General features: G+C 41.2%; 1 protein-coding gene across 2 annotated transcripts in view; it reads left to right on the top strand.

Moving 5' to 3' along the window:
* itga3b (integrin, alpha 3b) overlaps window positions 1–19,320 on the top strand; it is a 48,583-nt gene that overhangs the window by 20,526 nt on the left and 8,737 nt on the right. For both annotated transcript variants that reach the window (XM_080789002.1, XM_080789003.1), the window contains exons 2-18: window positions 2,370–2,497; window positions 5,035–5,117; window positions 6,131–6,380; window positions 6,893–6,991; window positions 7,777–7,981; window positions 8,875–9,068; window positions 10,388–10,476; window positions 10,572–10,708; window positions 10,855–10,944; window positions 11,692–11,759; window positions 13,617–13,762; window positions 14,019–14,165; window positions 14,396–14,493; window positions 15,326–15,494; window positions 15,953–16,036; window positions 16,644–16,723; window positions 16,995–17,072. In XM_080789002.1, the coding sequence (XP_080645128.1) occupies window positions 2,370–2,497; window positions 5,035–5,117; window positions 6,131–6,380; window positions 6,893–6,991; window positions 7,777–7,981; window positions 8,875–9,068; window positions 10,388–10,476; window positions 10,572–10,708; window positions 10,855–10,944; window positions 11,692–11,759; window positions 13,617–13,762; window positions 14,019–14,165; window positions 14,396–14,493; window positions 15,326–15,494; window positions 15,953–16,036; window positions 16,644–16,723; window positions 16,995–17,072 (2,145 nt within the window). The remainder of the gene's footprint in view (window positions 1–2,369; window positions 2,498–5,034; window positions 5,118–6,130; window positions 6,381–6,892; window positions 6,992–7,776; window positions 7,982–8,874; window positions 9,069–10,387; window positions 10,477–10,571; window positions 10,709–10,854; window positions 10,945–11,691; window positions 11,760–13,616; window positions 13,763–14,018; window positions 14,166–14,395; window positions 14,494–15,325; window positions 15,495–15,952; window positions 16,037–16,643; window positions 16,724–16,994; window positions 17,073–19,320) is intronic.

Below are 19,320 nucleotides of genomic sequence, written 5' to 3'. Positions count from 1 at the left end.
AAACTGTGGGAGGAGTAGTGCGGCAAAGTATCGCTCGTTTACAATAACAATAGTCTGGTTGCCCCGTTAGGGCAACCACACTAATAATATAATGAATTGCCTCAATTCATGAATGCAGTGTCCGATTGCCGTGAAACATTGCTGCAATTTGCTGGCCCAAAATAAGCTAACTGCACTGTTGGAGACCTGTGCTCTGAGGAACACATTTTTCTAGTTTTTACCTTTTTTTTGGTGCAATTTTCCACTTGAAAATGACATTTTCACTTACCCATAACACATGGGATCTAATGCCTGACAGTGTGTTCCTAGTTCGATTTGCTGCATGTCACTCCAACTCCTACTCTCCTACTACACACAGTCACACACACACACACACACACACACACACACACACACACACACACACACACACACACACACACACACACACACTGTAAATGTCTATACCTTTATGACCCAGGTCGTGTGTCTTTTGACGTCACTTTGGTGCTCTCTATTATGCCCATCATGCGTTCTGCCCTACAGGCCAAATGATCCTCTTACCACCTGGATTCAGGGCTATACACTGTACTACACCCTCAAGCATTTTCCAGGTGATACAGTTTTCCTGTGCCAGTAATTATGTCGGCGCTTCATTAGCCAAGCAAAAACATTCTCAGTTTGCTTGAATTGTGCTCGACACAATCGCACCGTAACAAAGCATTATAGATTGCTATATTGATTTCTATTTTGCTTAGCATGTTACAGTAGCTAACGCTGCTAGACATAAGACCCCTATACTTCAAATAGGAGCGCTCCCCACCTACAAAGAAGGGCTAATACATCTTGTGCTGACAGTAAAGGCTATGTTCTACCACAGACTAGAGCCTTGTAGAGGGAGTAATCCCCTTTCTTCAAAGTTCCTCAGCGTGGTTAAAAGGTGCTGATGTAGAGGGCGTCTGGATGAGTGGGCCAAAAGACAGGGTTCAGTGCTCTGTGTGTGTGTGTGTGTGTGTGTGTGTGTGTGTGTGTGTGCGCGCACACGCCTGTGCTGGCGTGTGTATAATGCGTGTGAGGGAGAGAGAGGGAGCGTTGTGGTGCCCAGACTTGCCACAGTTCACGCTCCGACTCCTCCACTCTCATCTTTTAGTTCACAGGTCATGTGACTACTCTCTCTCTCTCTCTGTCTGAGACTGAGTAACATCACGTCACCAGGCTGTCATTCCATTTTTAACCAGTGCCCGCCTTCTCCAAAACTATGTAGTCATTTACACACACACACACACACACACACACACACACACACACACACACACACACACAAACTGTAAATGTCTGTCTTTATGACCCAGGTCGTGCGTCTTTTGGCGCGCTCTCTCTCTCTCTCTCTCTCTCTCTCTCTCTCTCTCTCTCTCTCTCTCTCTCTCTCTCTCTCTCTCTCTCTCTCTCTCTCTCTCTCTCTCTCTCTCTCTCTCTCTCTCTCTCTCTCTCTCTCTCTCTCTCTCTCTCTCTCTCTCTATATATATATATATATATATATATATATATATATATATATATATATATATATATTGCTTACTTGCTTATAATGACATGTCTAAAATAGGCATGCCATTTTTAAGTGGTTAAATTAGTCACTAAAACATCAAAGGATATTGCGGCCTACTGCCTGCCTGTTCCTTTGAAAAATACCGCTGCAGATAAAAAGCTGTTGCACAGTGAACATGAACAACATGCCATATGCCCCTATGCCTCTTTGTAACACTGGTCACAGTTATAATATCCGTAGTCAGATACGCTATCAGTTATACTGTTGTTTAGACTTGCCGTATGGTATTACCTGTGGCCACACAGGACAGTATGTATAATCTAGCATCTTACCCTACTTTCTGTCTTCTGTAGTATGTGTTGTATTGTCTAAGGCAGTGGTTCACAAACTTTTCAGCCCATGACCCAAACAAGAAATTAGATATTCACCCGGGACCCAAACTAGTGAAAATAGCAGATCTACAAGCTCACAATGTGTCGCTTCGCACCACGTTGTGAGCTTGTAAATTGGCTATTTTAACTACTTCTTAAATATTTGTTCTAATTCATGGAATTTCTTAGATTTTTCTTTCATTTCTTCATGACATTACAGAAAATACATCAATAATTCATGAAAAGTTTAGCTTTTTTGGGAATGTTTTTTTTAAATGTTTTGAAATAATAATAATAAAAAACCAAATGTATAGGAAACAAAAACTAAGGGGACCCATAACAATGTGTTTGCGACCCACAAATGGGTCCCAACCCACTGTTTGGGAAACAGTGGTCTAAGGTCATAGGAAATGGCTATGATTCAACCTGAATATAATCTGACCATCTTCTTTCTGTGTGTGTGTTTCCAGGCTCCTTGTGGGAGCGCCCAAAGAGAAATCCCTGTCGCTGAAGGACGTCAACGAGACCGGTGCTGTCTACTCCTGTCCTATTTCCACAGAGACCACAGACTGTACCAGAATGGACTTGGTCACATCAAGTAAGCAGTGCTACACCAAAGCAAAACTGGGGGATTAGCCGTCACAGGATTTGAATGTGGAATGGATTTCCTTCTTCTTAATGTTATTTATTTCTAAAAAGAGAAGGCAGTCCAATGCGCTTTGTATATCTTTGCTGTCTGTTGGAAACATTTTTGTTCGTAAATGAATGCTATAGCTCCTTCGCCATACTACAGTGTCACAAAATATGAGAAGTATGCAATATGTCGGTCATACCGGGGAAACTCTCCCTGTCAGGTGATATGAAGTGGCCTTCTCACTCCTCATGCATTGAAGGAAGCATGAGCTCAGTTTGGGCAGTTTGGGGCTCTCCCCAGGTTGGCAGAGAGAGAGTAGCACCCTGCTTAGGCATTGGCACCGGGGGAAAAAATTGGTTGCAAAATCACGGGATGAAAAAGAGTAAAATAAGAGCTTGTGGGAAAAAAATTTATAACTACAGTACATTGGAACACAGTTTTCCCCCCCATTTTATGGTCATACAAGGTTTCCACCAGATAGGGAAGATATATTCTTTGTTCAGATGGTTAGTAGAAAAGCTGAGAGGGAGGCTGTGGATGGGAGCATCAGGAGTGATGCCAGCAGGAATATTATGTGAGTCATAACATGACATGACATGAGGTCTTTACCTCAGCAGTATAGGCAGCTCTTGGCATGAACCATTTTTAATTAGAAAATCTGAACAAAATCAATAAAAGCACACGTCGCACACCGCACAACAATTTATTAGATGCAATGTCTCTGTCACCAAGACCTTATTGACCTTATGGTGGCCGAAAACCAAGTTGGGCAGTGCTTTTATTGATTTTGTTCGTCATTGTGCGCTTCACCTACGAACCTGTCACAAAGACCTGGTGTACGCACTGTACGGTAATTAGAAACATTCAAAATTACATTCCCGATCCTGGCGGCATTTTCTGTGTGTCACTCTCCATCACTCTCCCCATTTCCTGTCAGCCTACTGCCCTATCTAATGGCATAAAAGCTCAAAAGTCAATATTAAAAAAGAAAACAATTTACAGGTTATCAAAGCAAAGCTACCAGAATTTTCTACGTTTGATGTATTTAGCATTTATGCATTTGATGATGTCTCTCTTTGAGAGTGACTTGTAGTAAAACAATTTAGTGGCTTTCCCCAATTCACATTCTCTACTGAGGTCATTGAACTATGGTTTTCCTCATATGGAATTATCGTGGCCTCCACACCTTCAGGCTCAGAATTTAACACAAACAAGAAAACAACACAAATCAAGACAACCAAAGAAACAAGGAAGTGAAAAGCAAACCTAGCGGCATTAATTGTGCCTTTCGCATTAAATTCCTGACACAAAACACAAAAAGGAAGTCCATGGTTTCCGTTCCAGATAGACAGTCTGAACCACAATTTGACCCACAATTCGTACCTGATAGATTTTCATCTACAGACACTTATACTTCCTCCCCAATGTCTGCAGATGTCTAATTATATCAGACACAAGTCCCCTGTAGTTTATTTTAATTAGTTCTGCGTAAGAGTTTGGGCGACAGCTGAAGAGCCACAAGCACTTCATATTCGCAATATTACCCAGCACATCCTCACTCTTTCTCTACAGCATGCTTTCAATGGGAAAAAAAGGCTTGAAAGAGTAGTCCATCTTAATTGAGGGTTATTTAGTGATATACCTTACTACCTGCAGGTGAATAGAGCCCCCGGAGGTTGAAAGCCTTAACCATAATAAGGGGATTCTCCGTCACTTTTGATGTTTGATGTCGGTGTTCTCACGTGCATTTTTGTGGTGAACATTTGCCAGGACATGATCTGGGTTTCAATGGAGCATGACGGATATATTGCCTTTACAATGACTGTGAGTGTGAGCATGCTAATACCTAATGTCATACGATGGCATGGCCAAATAAAATAAAATAATCTTTAAGCTCACAACGCATCGCATCCACAACACGTTGTTAGCTTATAGATCGGCTATTTTTTGGCAGCGACACCGTCTTATGAGGAAGCATGAAGTGAGCCTAACCTTGATGAATGTTTTAGTTTCTCTGCTATTTCAAAAACGTCTGGGTTTCAGAGGCTATGGATGGTGTGACATAACTGAAGTTCTATTGCATTGTGCTATCTAGATGTAGTGCAGAATGTCTGTGTGATGCACACACTTCATAATCTTCATCATAAAGCAGAACCGTATTGACAGGAACCCTACTTTAACAAAACAAATTGATTACCGGTAGCCTACATATTTTCCCCAAATTGTTCAACCCATTTTGGTCCATTTGTGCAATCTCATTTTACTCTGTATATTGAATTGCAGGACGAAATAATTTTTTGGTTTTGGTTCAGAAGAAAGAGGTTTATACTGTACTGAACACTTTGATTGATTGATTGAATACTTAGTCAGAGTGGAGAATGAGCAGGATCAACCACATTGCCATTATCGTGCAGATTGTACGCTGTTCCCTGATAACCTGTCATAATGCTTCTCTCCTATCAAACCCACATTCAACTCATAGTGTATATCATTTTTTGCAGCCGAACCGTCAGAGATGGTAGAGGGCATGTGGCTCGGAGTGACAGTGGCCAGCCAGAGAGATGCGCCAGAGGGACGGGTGATGGTGAGATAATGTTTAACCACATGCTCCCTAGAATCCATATGGTGTCATAGTCATGTCCTAAACAAAATCAGAGAAAATAGCCAATCCAATGTGAGCTTGTAGACAGGCTATTTTCGGTGAAGAGATGGTGTACTGTAGAGGAGAACAAGGAGGGCACCAAGTATAGACCCCTGCCATGCAGACCCCAGTCAATGACATACAGCGTTTAAGTTGTTAATTTACCAACATTATTCCTGCAAACATGAATTATAATTAAATAATATGTAAGGGATAAAACATGGAATGTGTGTAAATACTACACTTTCTTCAGAAGAAAACAATGCCACTTGTTTATTTTGTTGCATGATTAGACAATCACTTTGCCTGAACACAAATGTAAGAATGTTGTTTAGAAACTTGCTAGGTTTGATGTTTACCTGGTATCCTAGTTACTTTATTTGCTTTACCCTGTTTGTTGATTAGGGTTCATATGCCACTTACTCCAGTCTTGCACTTTGTAAGTCGCTCTGGATAAGAGCTAAATGTCTGAATAGTACATTGTTAGTTACTTGGTGCAAATACTGTATTATTTAAGACTATGGTATTGTGTGTCAAAGTCACAAGCTGCAGTATGAAATGTAATGCTGAAATGCTTTGATAAACTGCTACTGGTGTGCACAGCCAACCCCAGTGGGTTCAAGTGCAGCTGCGCAGGATAAAGAACTAATTGCAAAAAGGAGAAATATCAACTCAGTCCCTACACTAGTATATTCCCCACATACAGTAGGTCAGGCATGGATTCCTGTTGAAAGTCTATTCTATGTGACCAAAACATTGTGAATACAGGAAGTAAATAAAGCCATTACAATTCAATTGCATTGATCTCAGTCTGAAGGTTGTCAGATTGGACAGAGTGCAATTTCTAACAACTACAGAGAGACAACTATACACCACATAAGGTAGCCACATTTGGCATAGGTCATTTTGTAAAACACAAAAGCATGTTATATAAAACACCCGTATCTGCTGTACAGGCATGTGGCCACCGATATGTGAAGCTCATCGACGGAGTTTCGGAGAAGCAGCGGCGAATGGTGGGAAAGTGCTACATTAGGAGCAATGACTTGACGTCCGACCCCGGCGACATATGGCAGGATGATGAGCCCAGGGTGTGCAACCCCAATAACGACTTTGAGATGGAAGGCATGTGCAACATGGGCATCTCCGGTGGCATGACCGACACCGATATCTACATGGGTACTCCAGGGAGCTACTTCTGGCAAGGTGGGCACCAAAGAGTTACCCACAGAGACACCTTTATAGAAGCTCCTCCTTCATGCACTTAATCTTTATATATTCTGCACTGATACAGTTTACAGTTCTATCTTCAATGTTGCATACTAGAAACAAATTATAGCTAAAAAATATAACACAAAACTATTGTTTTCTGTAAGCTCATCCCATCCAACCAGTCACCTGACCACATAAGACCAGTTATCTGAACATTAATTGTCACATCCAATCAGTAATCGCCAAATAAACAACAATTCCTCAGGTATGGTGCAGGTACGGCAAGCATGCAGTCTTGGCTACATCTATAAAGCTAAAAAGTGTGTGTTTTGTGACTTAACTTTGAAATAATAGGTAGGTTTGGCAGACATGGATTACCACCCGTCGGAAACTACAGTGCTTACATAGTATTACTCTAACAATAGGATTATTCCCTGTCTAGGAAAAGCAGTCAATTTTGTAGGAAGCAAGTAATAACATTGTTTGGTGGTTTATCTTTTATAAAGGTAATGTTCTTGTAACGTGGAGAGATCCAGATCCTGAACGCCAGTGGGACGTGAACAATAAGGAGTTTGGACAGATGGGAAAAAAAGACAATTACATGGGTATGTATTCTAGCTTCTGGCTCCTCTAGCTTCTGCGATTAATGGGATAGATCCAGTGATGCATATAAATGTAACACTCTGACTCACTCTACATAGTTGAAAAACCACAATACATTGAGCAATCACAGATTGCAATAAGGACTACTAGTAAGGTAACAATTAAAAGTATGATATACAAAAAAACTGCAATGTCGGTCCCCAGTCCCCACACACTCTCTGTATGTACTCATTGTACTGAAGGAGAACCAGAACAAACTTGTTTATCTATACACTCTATTTTCAATAAATTGTGTGTCACATGAACCCCCACTTTTATAATGAGTAGGAAACAACGTATAGATTCCCTGTCAATCATCACTTTAGTCCCACTGTGGGGCGGTAGCTATATCTGCACTACAGAGACGCTTCCCTCTGTGTGTATTTTCTTATTTTACTTTATTGTCTCCACAAAATGCCTCAAATCATACAATTGCTATCCAAGGCGTAAGAAGAAATGGCACCCTTTTCACATTGGCCTATTATAGCGCCACCAGGAGGCCACAACCTGCCCTGCTCTGGTGGAGACCTGTGCCCTTTATCTAGTTCGGGATATTTCTGTTAGTCAACCTTTGGACAGTTGTCCTTCCCTGATTGGTCACATATGACGTGACCCTTTCCCAGAAGAAAACAAATTGGAACCGACCGATGTACTTGTTAAAACTTGAGTAGTAATAAGCTTTACATACTGTAGTAACCTTACTTGGCCTATATAATGTTCTAAAATATCTTAACGTCGGGTTTCACAGGTTATGCCGTTGTGGAGGAGAAGAAGTTGCTGATTCGTGATGAATACACGGTGGTGACGGGGTCTCCCAGGGACGAATCAAAGGGCTCCGTGACGCTGGGCAGGCAGGAAGGCACCAGGTTAATACCTGCGCTGGTCATCCCTGGAAAACAAGTGGGCTCGTACTTTGGGAGCAGCCTGGCTGTCACCGACCTCAACAGTGATGAGTATGTTACCACATTAGTCATATATCACATTGATATTACTAGAGCAGTGCACGCTGTCGCTGGGCCTACGCTGACCTACGCTGTAGTCGCTATCATTAGTTTTTGGTGGAATTTTGGCGGAAGTACGGCTCAAGAAAATGATGCTTTACAAATCAGTTTACATTCTCCGTGAATGAAATAAGTGTTGTGATTGGTTGAAAAAAATACCGGGGGAAATACATCTGACGGACACTTCCACTTCCAGAGCCCGGGCAGAGGTTTTTGTGCTGGTTCTGGACAACGGTGTATCCCACCAACTCAAGGCCGGGCACTGCACTCCCTGGGGTGGTGTGGAATCTGATGTTATGTGAATCTGTATCTTATGATCTTAATGCATCAGTGCTCTGTAGCTATGGTCTGTAGTGTTGGAATGGATGACTGTGATGTAAAGATTAGAGGATGGAGGCTGCTACTCTTCAGCAGCCTCTATAAGGTCTGTCATGATGACATCATGATGACATCATGATGTTCCCCTGTAAACCATTGGTTCTCAAACGTTTTAATTTCAAGGACCCACATATCTCTGAGATTGTACGAATGGAACTAAATAAAATGGACCCTTACTTGTCAGAGTAAAAGAAGGGTCTATATTCCTTGAGGGGGCTCAAGGAACCCTGAAGGTCTCTCGACCCCACTTTGAGAAACACTGCTGTAACCCATGAATACCCTGGTTGGGTATTTGTTTCAATGTTATATGAAGACGGCATTATCCCAGCATGTAATGAGCAACACATTTTTAAGGATCTGTAAAGAAAATTGTAACTGCATCTGAGATATAAGATTAGTTACAAACTATATATTGTTTATAATTCAAAAGGTGGGTGTTTAATCAGTGTGTGTTTTGTTTGTTCTAGCTGGAACGACCTGATTGTGGGCGCTCCGTTCTACTTTGACCGCAGTGAATACGAGGGTGGAGCTGTGTACGTCTTCATGAATGAGAACGGATCTTTCCAGAAGACCACTACAATTGTGCTGAAAGGCCCTGTGAACTCCGGCTTCGGCTTGGCTCTGGCCGCCATTGGGGATGTCAACCAAGATGGATTCCAAGGTATGGAAGTGATTGGGATCATGACTATTCTTTTTTTCCCTTTTTACATTCGGTTCCATCAACGTAACCCATCACTGTAAAATGTCGTATATTCTGATAGTAACACCTTACTATCTCTCTCCTGAATGGATACAATAGACCATATTCACATGGCGGCCATCTTGCCATTAAGTTAATGAAATGCCACCCCGTTGCCACCAAAGAGATTCTAGAACGAGACGAAACTCCCATTAAGTCCCATAGTAACAACCAGCGCCCAGTGCCCATTTTGGAATGATGAAAAAACACCAAAACAAGTTTACTTTAAAAAAATAAAACATAAAAGAAATCATGCTGTACAAAACAAAAACTTGTTTTTATCCTATTCTACTTCTTCTATTACATATATATTGATCTACTCATTTATTTATCAAATTTATGAATGGATCAAAGCAGAAATTAGTAACATATTCATTCAGAATGTCGGGGTGCAGTTGCGCATGTATGTACATGCGTGTGTGTGTTTGAGGTGTTACATAGAATGTGCTGCCGCCATCTTGGAGTGATGCGCCATCTAGTGGTGATCCAAAGAAATCACAGCATTTAAGTGCCAAAAAAGGTGGCCATTATGGTCTATTGGTATCCTGACCTAAAAATGCATTCTCTGTTTACTAAAGAGTCGGAGAGACAGGGAGACCCCCGTTACTGAAGAAACAGCATTGATTACAACCAGAATATAGAGCTATTTAACAAAATAAATCTTTAGGTCAGATGTTAAAAATACAGGTCGTATGCTTTGAGGTGTTGCTCTGATTGTGAATGTAAGGGAAATAAGCAATTACTTAGTTATCATTTTGTGTGGGATTTATGATATGATTTATCCATCATTGTAAAACACTTTGATGCAACATTCTTTTACTCTTTGACTCAGTGACACTATGGAAAGGAAGTAATTATTTTAGAGTTACACAGTGATTATGCTTTGTTTAACAGGAAAAAGTGTATGTGGCATTTGCCCACAAAGGTATTGCAGGTGATAAATGTTCATATCCAGCAGTCAAAGCAGTGCATTATGCATTTTTTTAAATCTTGCAAATAGTATACATAATAATAAGAGACTCATTATTGCCTGCCTCAATATCTTATACGTTTATTTAATACAAATGCAGCAATTTTATTATCTTAGAAGTTATAATTGCAACTAATCGTGGTATTCTCCTAGTAGCTTTCTTGTGCCACCTAGAGGTCAGACACACTGCTTACACAAGGCTGCCATTGCAGTCTTTCCTGCAGCCTTCATTCTGTTTCATTGACTAATGACTATCCCTATTTTTACATAGATTTTGCTGTGGGCGCCCCCTTCCATGATACAGGAAAAGTGTATATATGGACAGGAAGTAGGGAGGGAATCTCGGAGGAGCCAAGTCAGGTAAGAGCCTGGTGGATATTCACTGTGGTGGATATAAACTCACATTGCATTCAGCTATCGGTTTTCATCCTCTGTGGCTTTGTCACCATCTACAGGTGATTGAGGGTAAATCAGTGGGAAATGGCGGGTTCCAGACTTTTGGCTACTCCATCAACGGGGGGATGGACATGGATGGTAACCGATACCCAGACATCCTAGTTGGATCCCTGGATGACCGCATTGCCCTGCTCAGGTAGTAGTTATGAAAAGATATTCACAGCCCAGGAATGTTAAATATCTACTGTATCATATTATGTGTTTTGTACATTGCTGCTGTAATTCATTATTTAATTGGGATGTTTTTATTTTTTTCCCCAATTCATTAAATTGTTTTCTCAGAGCTCGCCCTGTTGTTCATCTCTTCAAGAACTTCACTGTAGAACCATCGATTGTGGATGTCAACCAGTGTACCCCAGGGAAACCAGCATGGTGAGAATATTCTATTGTATTCTATTATTAATTTTATTCTGTCTTTTCTCATCTATTCTATTCAATTATTCCTTTTATTCTGTCTTTTCTCAAAAGGGAAATGTGTTTACAATAAATATGAAACATAACAAATCACCACCACAACTCATCAGACCACACAGGGAGGCAAAGGAGACCTGATTTAATTTAATGAATTTTTGTAGTAGTTAATGACAGTGCAAACACAAAGCTCAAATCCCGGGGACATAGATCGTTTTGTTGTTTTAAATGTGCTATATAAAGTGGATTGGATTGGAAACGTGTATATTCATCGCTGTAATTTTTAAATGATTTTTGCAGCCACAGGATGCAACTTAACCCATTTTGGGGCGGGAACCCCTTTTGGTGTTAGCATTATGTTATGCTTTAGCTATTTAAAAATAGCAGATCTACAAGCTCATAGCGCGCCACCAAGTGGCGTGCTACGAGCTTGTAGGTCTGCTATTTTTGAAAAATCGAAGAACGACTGACATAGAAACATAGCTTTTTCAGAAAACTGTCATTTTCAAACAGACATTTTTAGAATCTGATCTCAGGTCAAAATGGGTTAATCTCGTTTGCAAATAAAGCAAATTTGTGGGATGAATGTTTTTTGATATCCCTCTAATCTTACATTTACAGTAGAAATCCTGCAACCTCTGCGATAATGACATCATATATCATTGCCATTATATTGTTTGTATAATGGAAGTCCTTTGTCTCTTGCAGTATTACAGCGAAGTTGTGTTTTAGCTACACGCTCAGCAATGGCAACAAAGACTTCAAGAAAGATATCAGTAAGTGTCCTCCTTTACCTATATGAATGAAAGATATCATATACGTTTTCTTTTTTAAATATGGTGCCCATGGTCAAAAATTATGAGAAACGAGGCTAACTTTTTTTTTCAACATTTCAAAAAACATGGGCTATAACCCATCGTTTTTTTCATTTTTTTCAAATCCTCAAAAATGATGAAAAACGGCGCGCTATAGTACGCCGTACGATATGGGCTATAGCCCATGGTCCAAATTGATGAGAAACGAGGCTAACTTTTTTTTTTGAAATTTCAAAAAACATGGGCTATAACCCATCGTTTTTGTCATTTCGTCATTTTTTTCAAATCCTCAAAAATGATGAAAAACGGCGCGCTATAGTATGCCGTACGATATGGGCTATAGCCCATGGTCCAAAATGATGAGAAACGAGGCTAACTTTTTTTTTCAAAATTTCAAAAAACATGGGCTATAACCCATCGTTTTTGTCATTTCGTCATTTTTTTCAAATCCTCAAAAATGATGAAAAACGGCGCGCTATAGTATGCCGTACGATATGGGCTATAGCCCATGGTCCAAAATGATGAGAAACGAGGCTAACTTTTTTTTTCAAAATTTCAAAAAACATGGGCTATAACCCATCGTTTTTGTCATTTCGTCATTTTTTTTAAATCCTCAAAAATGATGAAAAACGGCGCGCTATAGTATGCCGTACGATATGGGCTATAGCCCATGGTCCAAAATGATGAGAAACGAGGCTAACTTTTTTTTTTCAAAATTTCAAAAAACATGGGCTATACCCCATCGTTTTTGTCATTTCGTCATTTTTTTCAAATCCTCAAAAATGATGAAAAACGGCGCGCTATAGTATGCCGTACGATATGGGCTATAGCCCATGGTCCAAAATGATGAGAAACGAGGCTAACTTTTTTTTTCCAAAATTTCAAAAAACATGGGCTATAACCCATCGTTTTTGTCATTTCGTCATTTTTTTCAAATCCTCAAAAATGATGAAAAACGGCGCGCTATAGTATGCCGTACGATATGGGCTATAGCCCATGGTCCAAAATGATGAGAAACGAGGCTAACTTTTTTGTTTGAAATTTCAAAAAACATGGGCTATAACTCATCGTTTTTGTCATTTCGTCATTTTTTTCAAATCCTCAAAAATGATGAAAAACGGCGCGCTATAGTATGCCGTACGATATGGGCTATAGCCCATGGTCCAAAATGATGAGAAACGAGGCTAACTTTTTTTTTCAAAATTTCAAAAAACATGGGCTATAACCCATCGTTTTTGTCATTTCGTCATTTTTTTAAAAATCCTCAAAAATGATGAAAAACGGCGCGCTATAGTATGCCGTACGATATGGGCTATAGCCCATGGTCCAAAATGATGAGAAACGAGGCTAACTTTTTTTTTCAAAATTTCAAAAAACATGGGCTATAACCCATCGTTTTTGTCATTTCATAAAAAAAAATAAAAATCCTCAAAAATGATGAAAAACGGCGCGCTATAGTATGCCGTACGATATGGGCTATAGCTAAGGTGGTATGTGTATAAGTCTTGCTTCCCTTGATATGTATTAACAAAGTTAAAAAAAACAGTAAACATGTATACTGAAGTCATGTACAGTAATATCCCTGCAATCTTCATTGGATGTGGACATGTTGTTGACCATTTATTAATTTCTCTTCGGTGTACTCACTTCAATCAGTGTGTCTCACGACCCAAAAGGAGGTTGTGAGATTTTCTTTCAAGAATGTTTTCACAATTGTTTGTAATAGTTTCTCCTGGATTTATGACCAACACAAAGATCTGATCCCCGTGTGAGATCAGCAGAGATCAGCTCTCTTGTGTTTTTTAATCTCCCCCGTAGCGGTGAAGTACACAGTGGAGACGGATAAGGACAGGAGGAAGAGTGCTCGTATTCTGTTCGCAGAAAAAAAAGATGACACTTTCACCGGCACCCTGAACCTGCCCTCCCACAAACCTAAATGTGTGGTGCTGCAGCTTACTGTGGCGGTAAGGAACAGAGACACACATTACACACACATAAACACTGTAACTGTTCAAATAGCCATTGTATATAGGTTTAAAGTGCTCATGTGTTAGTCGCTTCTTTTGGGCTTGTTTTCATATACATAGTTGCTTATTTCTTTCGCAAGATCTGGCAAACACTGATTGAAAGGCAATATCTGTTGCCTTTTGAGTGTTGACCTACTATAATAGCTATAGACACTTCTTTGACGTGAACTAAGAGCCTCGGTTGATTCTGCAGGCAAATGTGAGGGACAAGCTGGAGCCTGTGGTCTTTTCGCTCAATGTGTCCCTTCAAGAGCAGAAACCCAAATCCAGACGCGCCCTCCAGAACCTGGATTCTTTCCCAAGTCTCAGTCAGAAGCAGAAACTCACAGCAAGAACCGAGGTATATACTGTAAAGCTGAGTTTATATAGTGTGTGTGTGTGTGTGTGTGTGTGTGTGTGTGTGTGTGTGTGTGTGTGTGTGTGTGTGTGTGTGTGTGTGTGTGTGTGTGTGTGTGTGTGTGTGTGTGTGTGTGTGTGTGTGTGTGTGTGTGTGTGTGTGTGTGTGTGTGTGTGTGTGTGTGTGTGTGTGTGGTATGACTTTCTCGTTAACTGTTTTGCTAACTTCCACAGATTAACTTCCTGAGGGAATGTGGCTTAGACAACAAGTGCACAAGCAACCTGCGGCTGACAGCTGAATATGCTAGTGCGGAGGGAGACGTTTACCCCAGGTACATGAGAAGGCCCCTCTCATTAGAATATGCTAGTGCGGAGGGAGACGTTTACCCCAGGTACATGAGAAGGCCCCTCTCATTAGAATATGCTAGTGCGGAGGGAGACGTTTACCCCAGGTACATGAGAAGGCCCCTCTCATTCAATTGGGAGGGAGACGTTTACCCCAGGTACATGAGAAGGCCCCTCTCATTAGAATATGCTAGTGCGGAGGGAGACGTTTACCCCAGGTACATGAGAAGGCCCCTCTCATTCAGGTACATGAGAAGGCCCCTCTCATTAGAATATGCTAGTGCGGAGGGAGACGTTTACCCCAGGTACACGAGAAGGCCCCTCTCATTAGAATATGCTAGTGCGGAGGGAGACGTTTACCCCAGGTACATGAGAAGGCCCCTCTCATTCAATTGTCAATACATTTTTGAAAACAACAAAATAGTTTTTCAATCTGGGAAAGCATCTGGGTCATTTCATAATTTGGCTATTCAAAAATAGCAGACAAGCTCATAGCACGTCATTATGAACTTGTAGATCTGCTATTTTTGAAAAATCATACAAAATGTGTGCACATCTTTGAATATACATATTTTTAAGCAAACATTTTCCTGGAACAAAATATTTTGAGATGGGCTTCTGTTGCCAAATACATATAATTTTGGGGGTCCTCCTTATTAACCACTGAACATGTGTTTTCAGAAAGTTGTTAGGATTTAGAAGACATTTGTAGAATCAGCCTCAGGTGTTAATGGATTAAAGTAAATGATGCTTCATGTTAATAATTCCATACAACCTACTGCTTGCTGACTACTTGTGCACGGTTGTCCACATGCTCAGACAAGACAAGCGCCAGGTACTGCACTACAACAGCAACGTGAAGAAGATCATGCTGAAGGTGAAGGTGACCAACTATCCTGCTCCAGGGAAGCTGGCCGAGGACGCACACCAGGCTATGTTAAACGTCACCATTCCTGACACACTCCGGTACTCTGGTGTCAGGTCCGAGGTACGTCCACAAGAGGGCAGCGTACATCTACTAACTATTGCATTTTCATTATTTTCAGTTTTTGAGTGGTGCAACCACTCCAAGGAACAGCAATGTCCGTGTTAACCTATGTGACTATGTATGTGACTGTGTGTGTTACCCTATGTGACTATGAGTACCAGTAGGGGCGCTGTTGTGCCAGAAACGGAGAGAGAGAGATAGTGCTGCACTGTTGCCTGCTAATGAGAGAGAGAGAGAGATTAACCCTGACGGACCTCAGCCCCACTTTGAGAAACAGTCCTTGATTGGTTGTAAAACATTTAATGTTTCTTCTCAAGCCTTTGGTTTATGCTTAGATAAAGTGTCTGTTTTTTAGTTTTCTTTTTCTTTACAGTGGCCTATGTTGACACCATTCTCACAAAAACCCACTGGGTTCACATACATTTTCTGCTCTTTTCATTCATTTCTGTCATACGTAGGACCCCAGTGATGTCATTGAGTGTCAATCTGAGGACAGTACATTGACATGTGAACTGGGCAACCCGTTGAAGGGCAACGAGAAGGTACATTTTCATAATCACACAACAACACTACAATGTATGCTATTGATTTGTCTTCCCTGATTTGGAGTTAAAGCTGCACTGTATGTAACATTTCTCTTGAACCCCGGTCTCCTGCGCAAGTGCTGACATTTTTACCATTGAGCTAATAGAGCCTTGCCTCGCAAGATTAATTGAATCTTGACCTTCAGGTCACAATTTGTGTCAAACCAGAAACGGGGTCGTGACAAAGGTCGTCTCACCTGGACACAGGATCTAAATGTCTCAACAGAAGAGCAGGGAGAGGCCCGGGCGGTTAGCTCAACCGTCTGGGCACCTAGACAAATTGAAGAACAACTGACATAGAAACATAGCTTTTTCAGAAAACTGTCAGGATGTAGAAGACATTTTTAGAATCTGATCTCAGGTCAGAATGGGTTAAAGAGTTATGAGATTAGCCCACCAACCCTGTTTCAAATGCTGTACAGCGGCTCAATTATTGAACCTTGCGCTGCCAAAACGAACGTGAGCAAACTCTCCAGTGCAGCTTTAAAACTAATTTAAACAACATTATTTAAAATGTATTTTGTGAGCAGTCTCCCTTTGTGTCTCTGTCTCTTTATTATGATAGGTAGCACTGCAGCTTATCTTTGAGACAACAGAAATCAATCTGGACACGCAAGAGATTATATCTCAGTTACTCCTGTCCACGTAAGTATTACTAAGCATGTCTGCATACAGACACTACTGTGTAGAGATAATACCGGAGGTACGATTGTAATTTAATTTAAATCCTGTTATAGTCCCAGTTCTGGTTCAACAAGCAGTATGCGACTGATCCTGATTGCATACTATATTGAAACAAAAACAAAATTACTGTAGATTGTGTGCCACAATTCTTTTTACATTTGTTTTACATCACTAATAATAACTCAATATGACTGAGGAAGCGATATTAATATGATGTGTGTGCTTGGTTCAGTCTGAGTGAGCAGTTTGACCTGGTGGCTGTTCCAGTGGCGCTTCTCATTGAGAACACCATCCTCACCTCCTTCTCCATGTGAGTACACAAGTTCACGTGAAGAGTGTGTGATTATACTCAAACTGTCATTGATCTCATTCTGACCTCGGACAAATCCAGAATCTCCAAGAAAGGGGTTATTGTATGTGGGCTCAGTGATCATTTTATGATTTTCTGTACCCGCAAAATACAGAAACTAAAATTTGACTGTCACAAAACAGTCATATCTAGGGACCTCAAAACCTACTCTAGTGAGGCCTTTAACCTAGAACTGGAGAGACTGGATTGGTCCGATGTGCTCAGGAGCTCACTAGTCGAAGAAGCATGGCTTGGCTTTAAAACCAAATTTACAACAGTACTAAACAACATGGCTCCTCTGAGAACCATCAGGGTCAAAACCCGCTCGGAGCCATGGATGAATTCGGACATACTGACTGCAATGAAAGCCAGAGACAACAAATGCTCTGAACTTCTTAAATGCAAGTCCAAGCTAGCTAAGCGCTTCGACAGTGATCTCCAAACCAAACTGTGCATCCTTAAAACCCAATGTAACAAGCTAAGAAACGGTGTAATTGCCATGACCAAATCAGCCAAAAGTAACTTTATCAATGATAAAGCCGAGGAAATCAAAAACAATCCTCGGGAGCTCTGGAAGCTACTAAACAACCAACTAGGCTGTGGTCAGAAACTTAAAACCAGGTTTACTAACATAAACATCAAATCAAATAACACCCTCATCACTGACAAGGTTGATGTAGCCAATCACTTGAACATCTTCTTTACAAACATTGCAACAATGCTGGTTAACAAACTGCCCTCCCACTCTGGGCGTTTTGGTGTAGAGCACATCAAAGGCTTCTACAAAAACCTAGGTGTTTGTAAAGATGATTTTAAAATGACAATGGTAACAACTGAGGAGGTACTTAAGAAACTGAGTGCCCTCCAACCCCACAAGGCCACTGGCCATGACAATATTCCCTCCAAATTTCTCAGAGACTCAGCCATTTCCATAGCTCCAGTCATCACCCACATAGTTAACCTCTCCATCAAACAAGGACAGGTCCCCAGAGATTTTAAACTGGCCAAAGTAACCCCCCTGTACAAAAAAGGGAGCAAATTAGAACCCGGCAACTACCGCCCTATTTCTATTCTAAGCTCCATCTCGAAAGTGATGGAAAAAATAGTCTATGAACAGGTTGAAAAGTATCTTGCCACTAATAAATTGTTGTACGAGTTCCAATCTGGTTTCAGAACATCCCACTCCACTGACACATGCCTTCTCTATTTGAGCGACCACATCAAACACGAGGTGGATGCTGGAAAATACTGCGGCATGGTCATGCTGGACCTCCAAAAGGCTTTTGACACCGTGAACCACTCCATACTGGTTAACAAGCTTAAAGCTATTGGTTTTGATAGCACATCAGTGAGCTGGATGCAATCCTACCTGGAGGGGAGAGAACAGATGGTGGAAGTGAACGGAACACTGTCCCCCCCCCTCCCAGTGAGCTGTGGCGTCCCACAAGGAAGCATACTAGGGCCTTTACTGTTCCTAATATATGTAAACGACATGACTTCAGCTTGTGACTGCAACTTGTTCCTGTTCGCAGACGACTCAGCACTGCTGGTCTCGGACAGGAACAAACTGCAGGTTGAAAAGACCCTCAGCTCTGAACTCGGTAGAATCTGCACCTGGCTCGCTGATAACAAACTATCCTTACACCTGGGAAAAACTGAATCCATTCTCTTCGGATCAAATAGTAATCTCAAAAAGGCAGATGGCTTCTTGGTTAGAGTTGGTGATGATATTATCACACGGAAGGATCAAATTACCTACCTAGGTTCCATCCTGGAGGCCAATCTTTCCGGTGATAAGATGGCCACCAACGTAATCAAAAAAGTCAATCAAAGAACAAGATTCCTCTACAGGATCTCCTCACTGGTCGACAAAAACACCTTGAAGACCTTAACAGGAGCCCTTGTACAAGGTTTCTTTGACTATGCATCCACCTCCTGGTACCACAGCACCTCAAAGGCCCTTAAAACAAGGCTCCAGACCTCCCAAAACAAACTGGTCAGGCTCCTACTTGGCCTCACCCCCCGAACCCACCTCACCCCTGCCCACTTTGACAGGCTGGGATGGCTTAGGGTCGACGACAGAGTACAGCATCTTGCAATGGGTCTGGTCCACAAGATTAGATACACCACCAAGATACCCATGTACCTGTCTAAATACTTCCTTAATGTAAACGAAGTCCACACCCACAACACCAGAGGGAGTGCAACA

Source organism: Protomyctophum bolini, assembly GCF_963924005.1.
Source record: "Protomyctophum bolini genome assembly, chromosome: 18".
Taxonomy (NCBI): domain Eukaryota; kingdom Metazoa; phylum Chordata; class Actinopteri; order Myctophiformes; family Myctophidae; genus Protomyctophum; species Protomyctophum bolini.
This window is presented reverse-complemented; position numbering and strand designations above follow the sequence as displayed.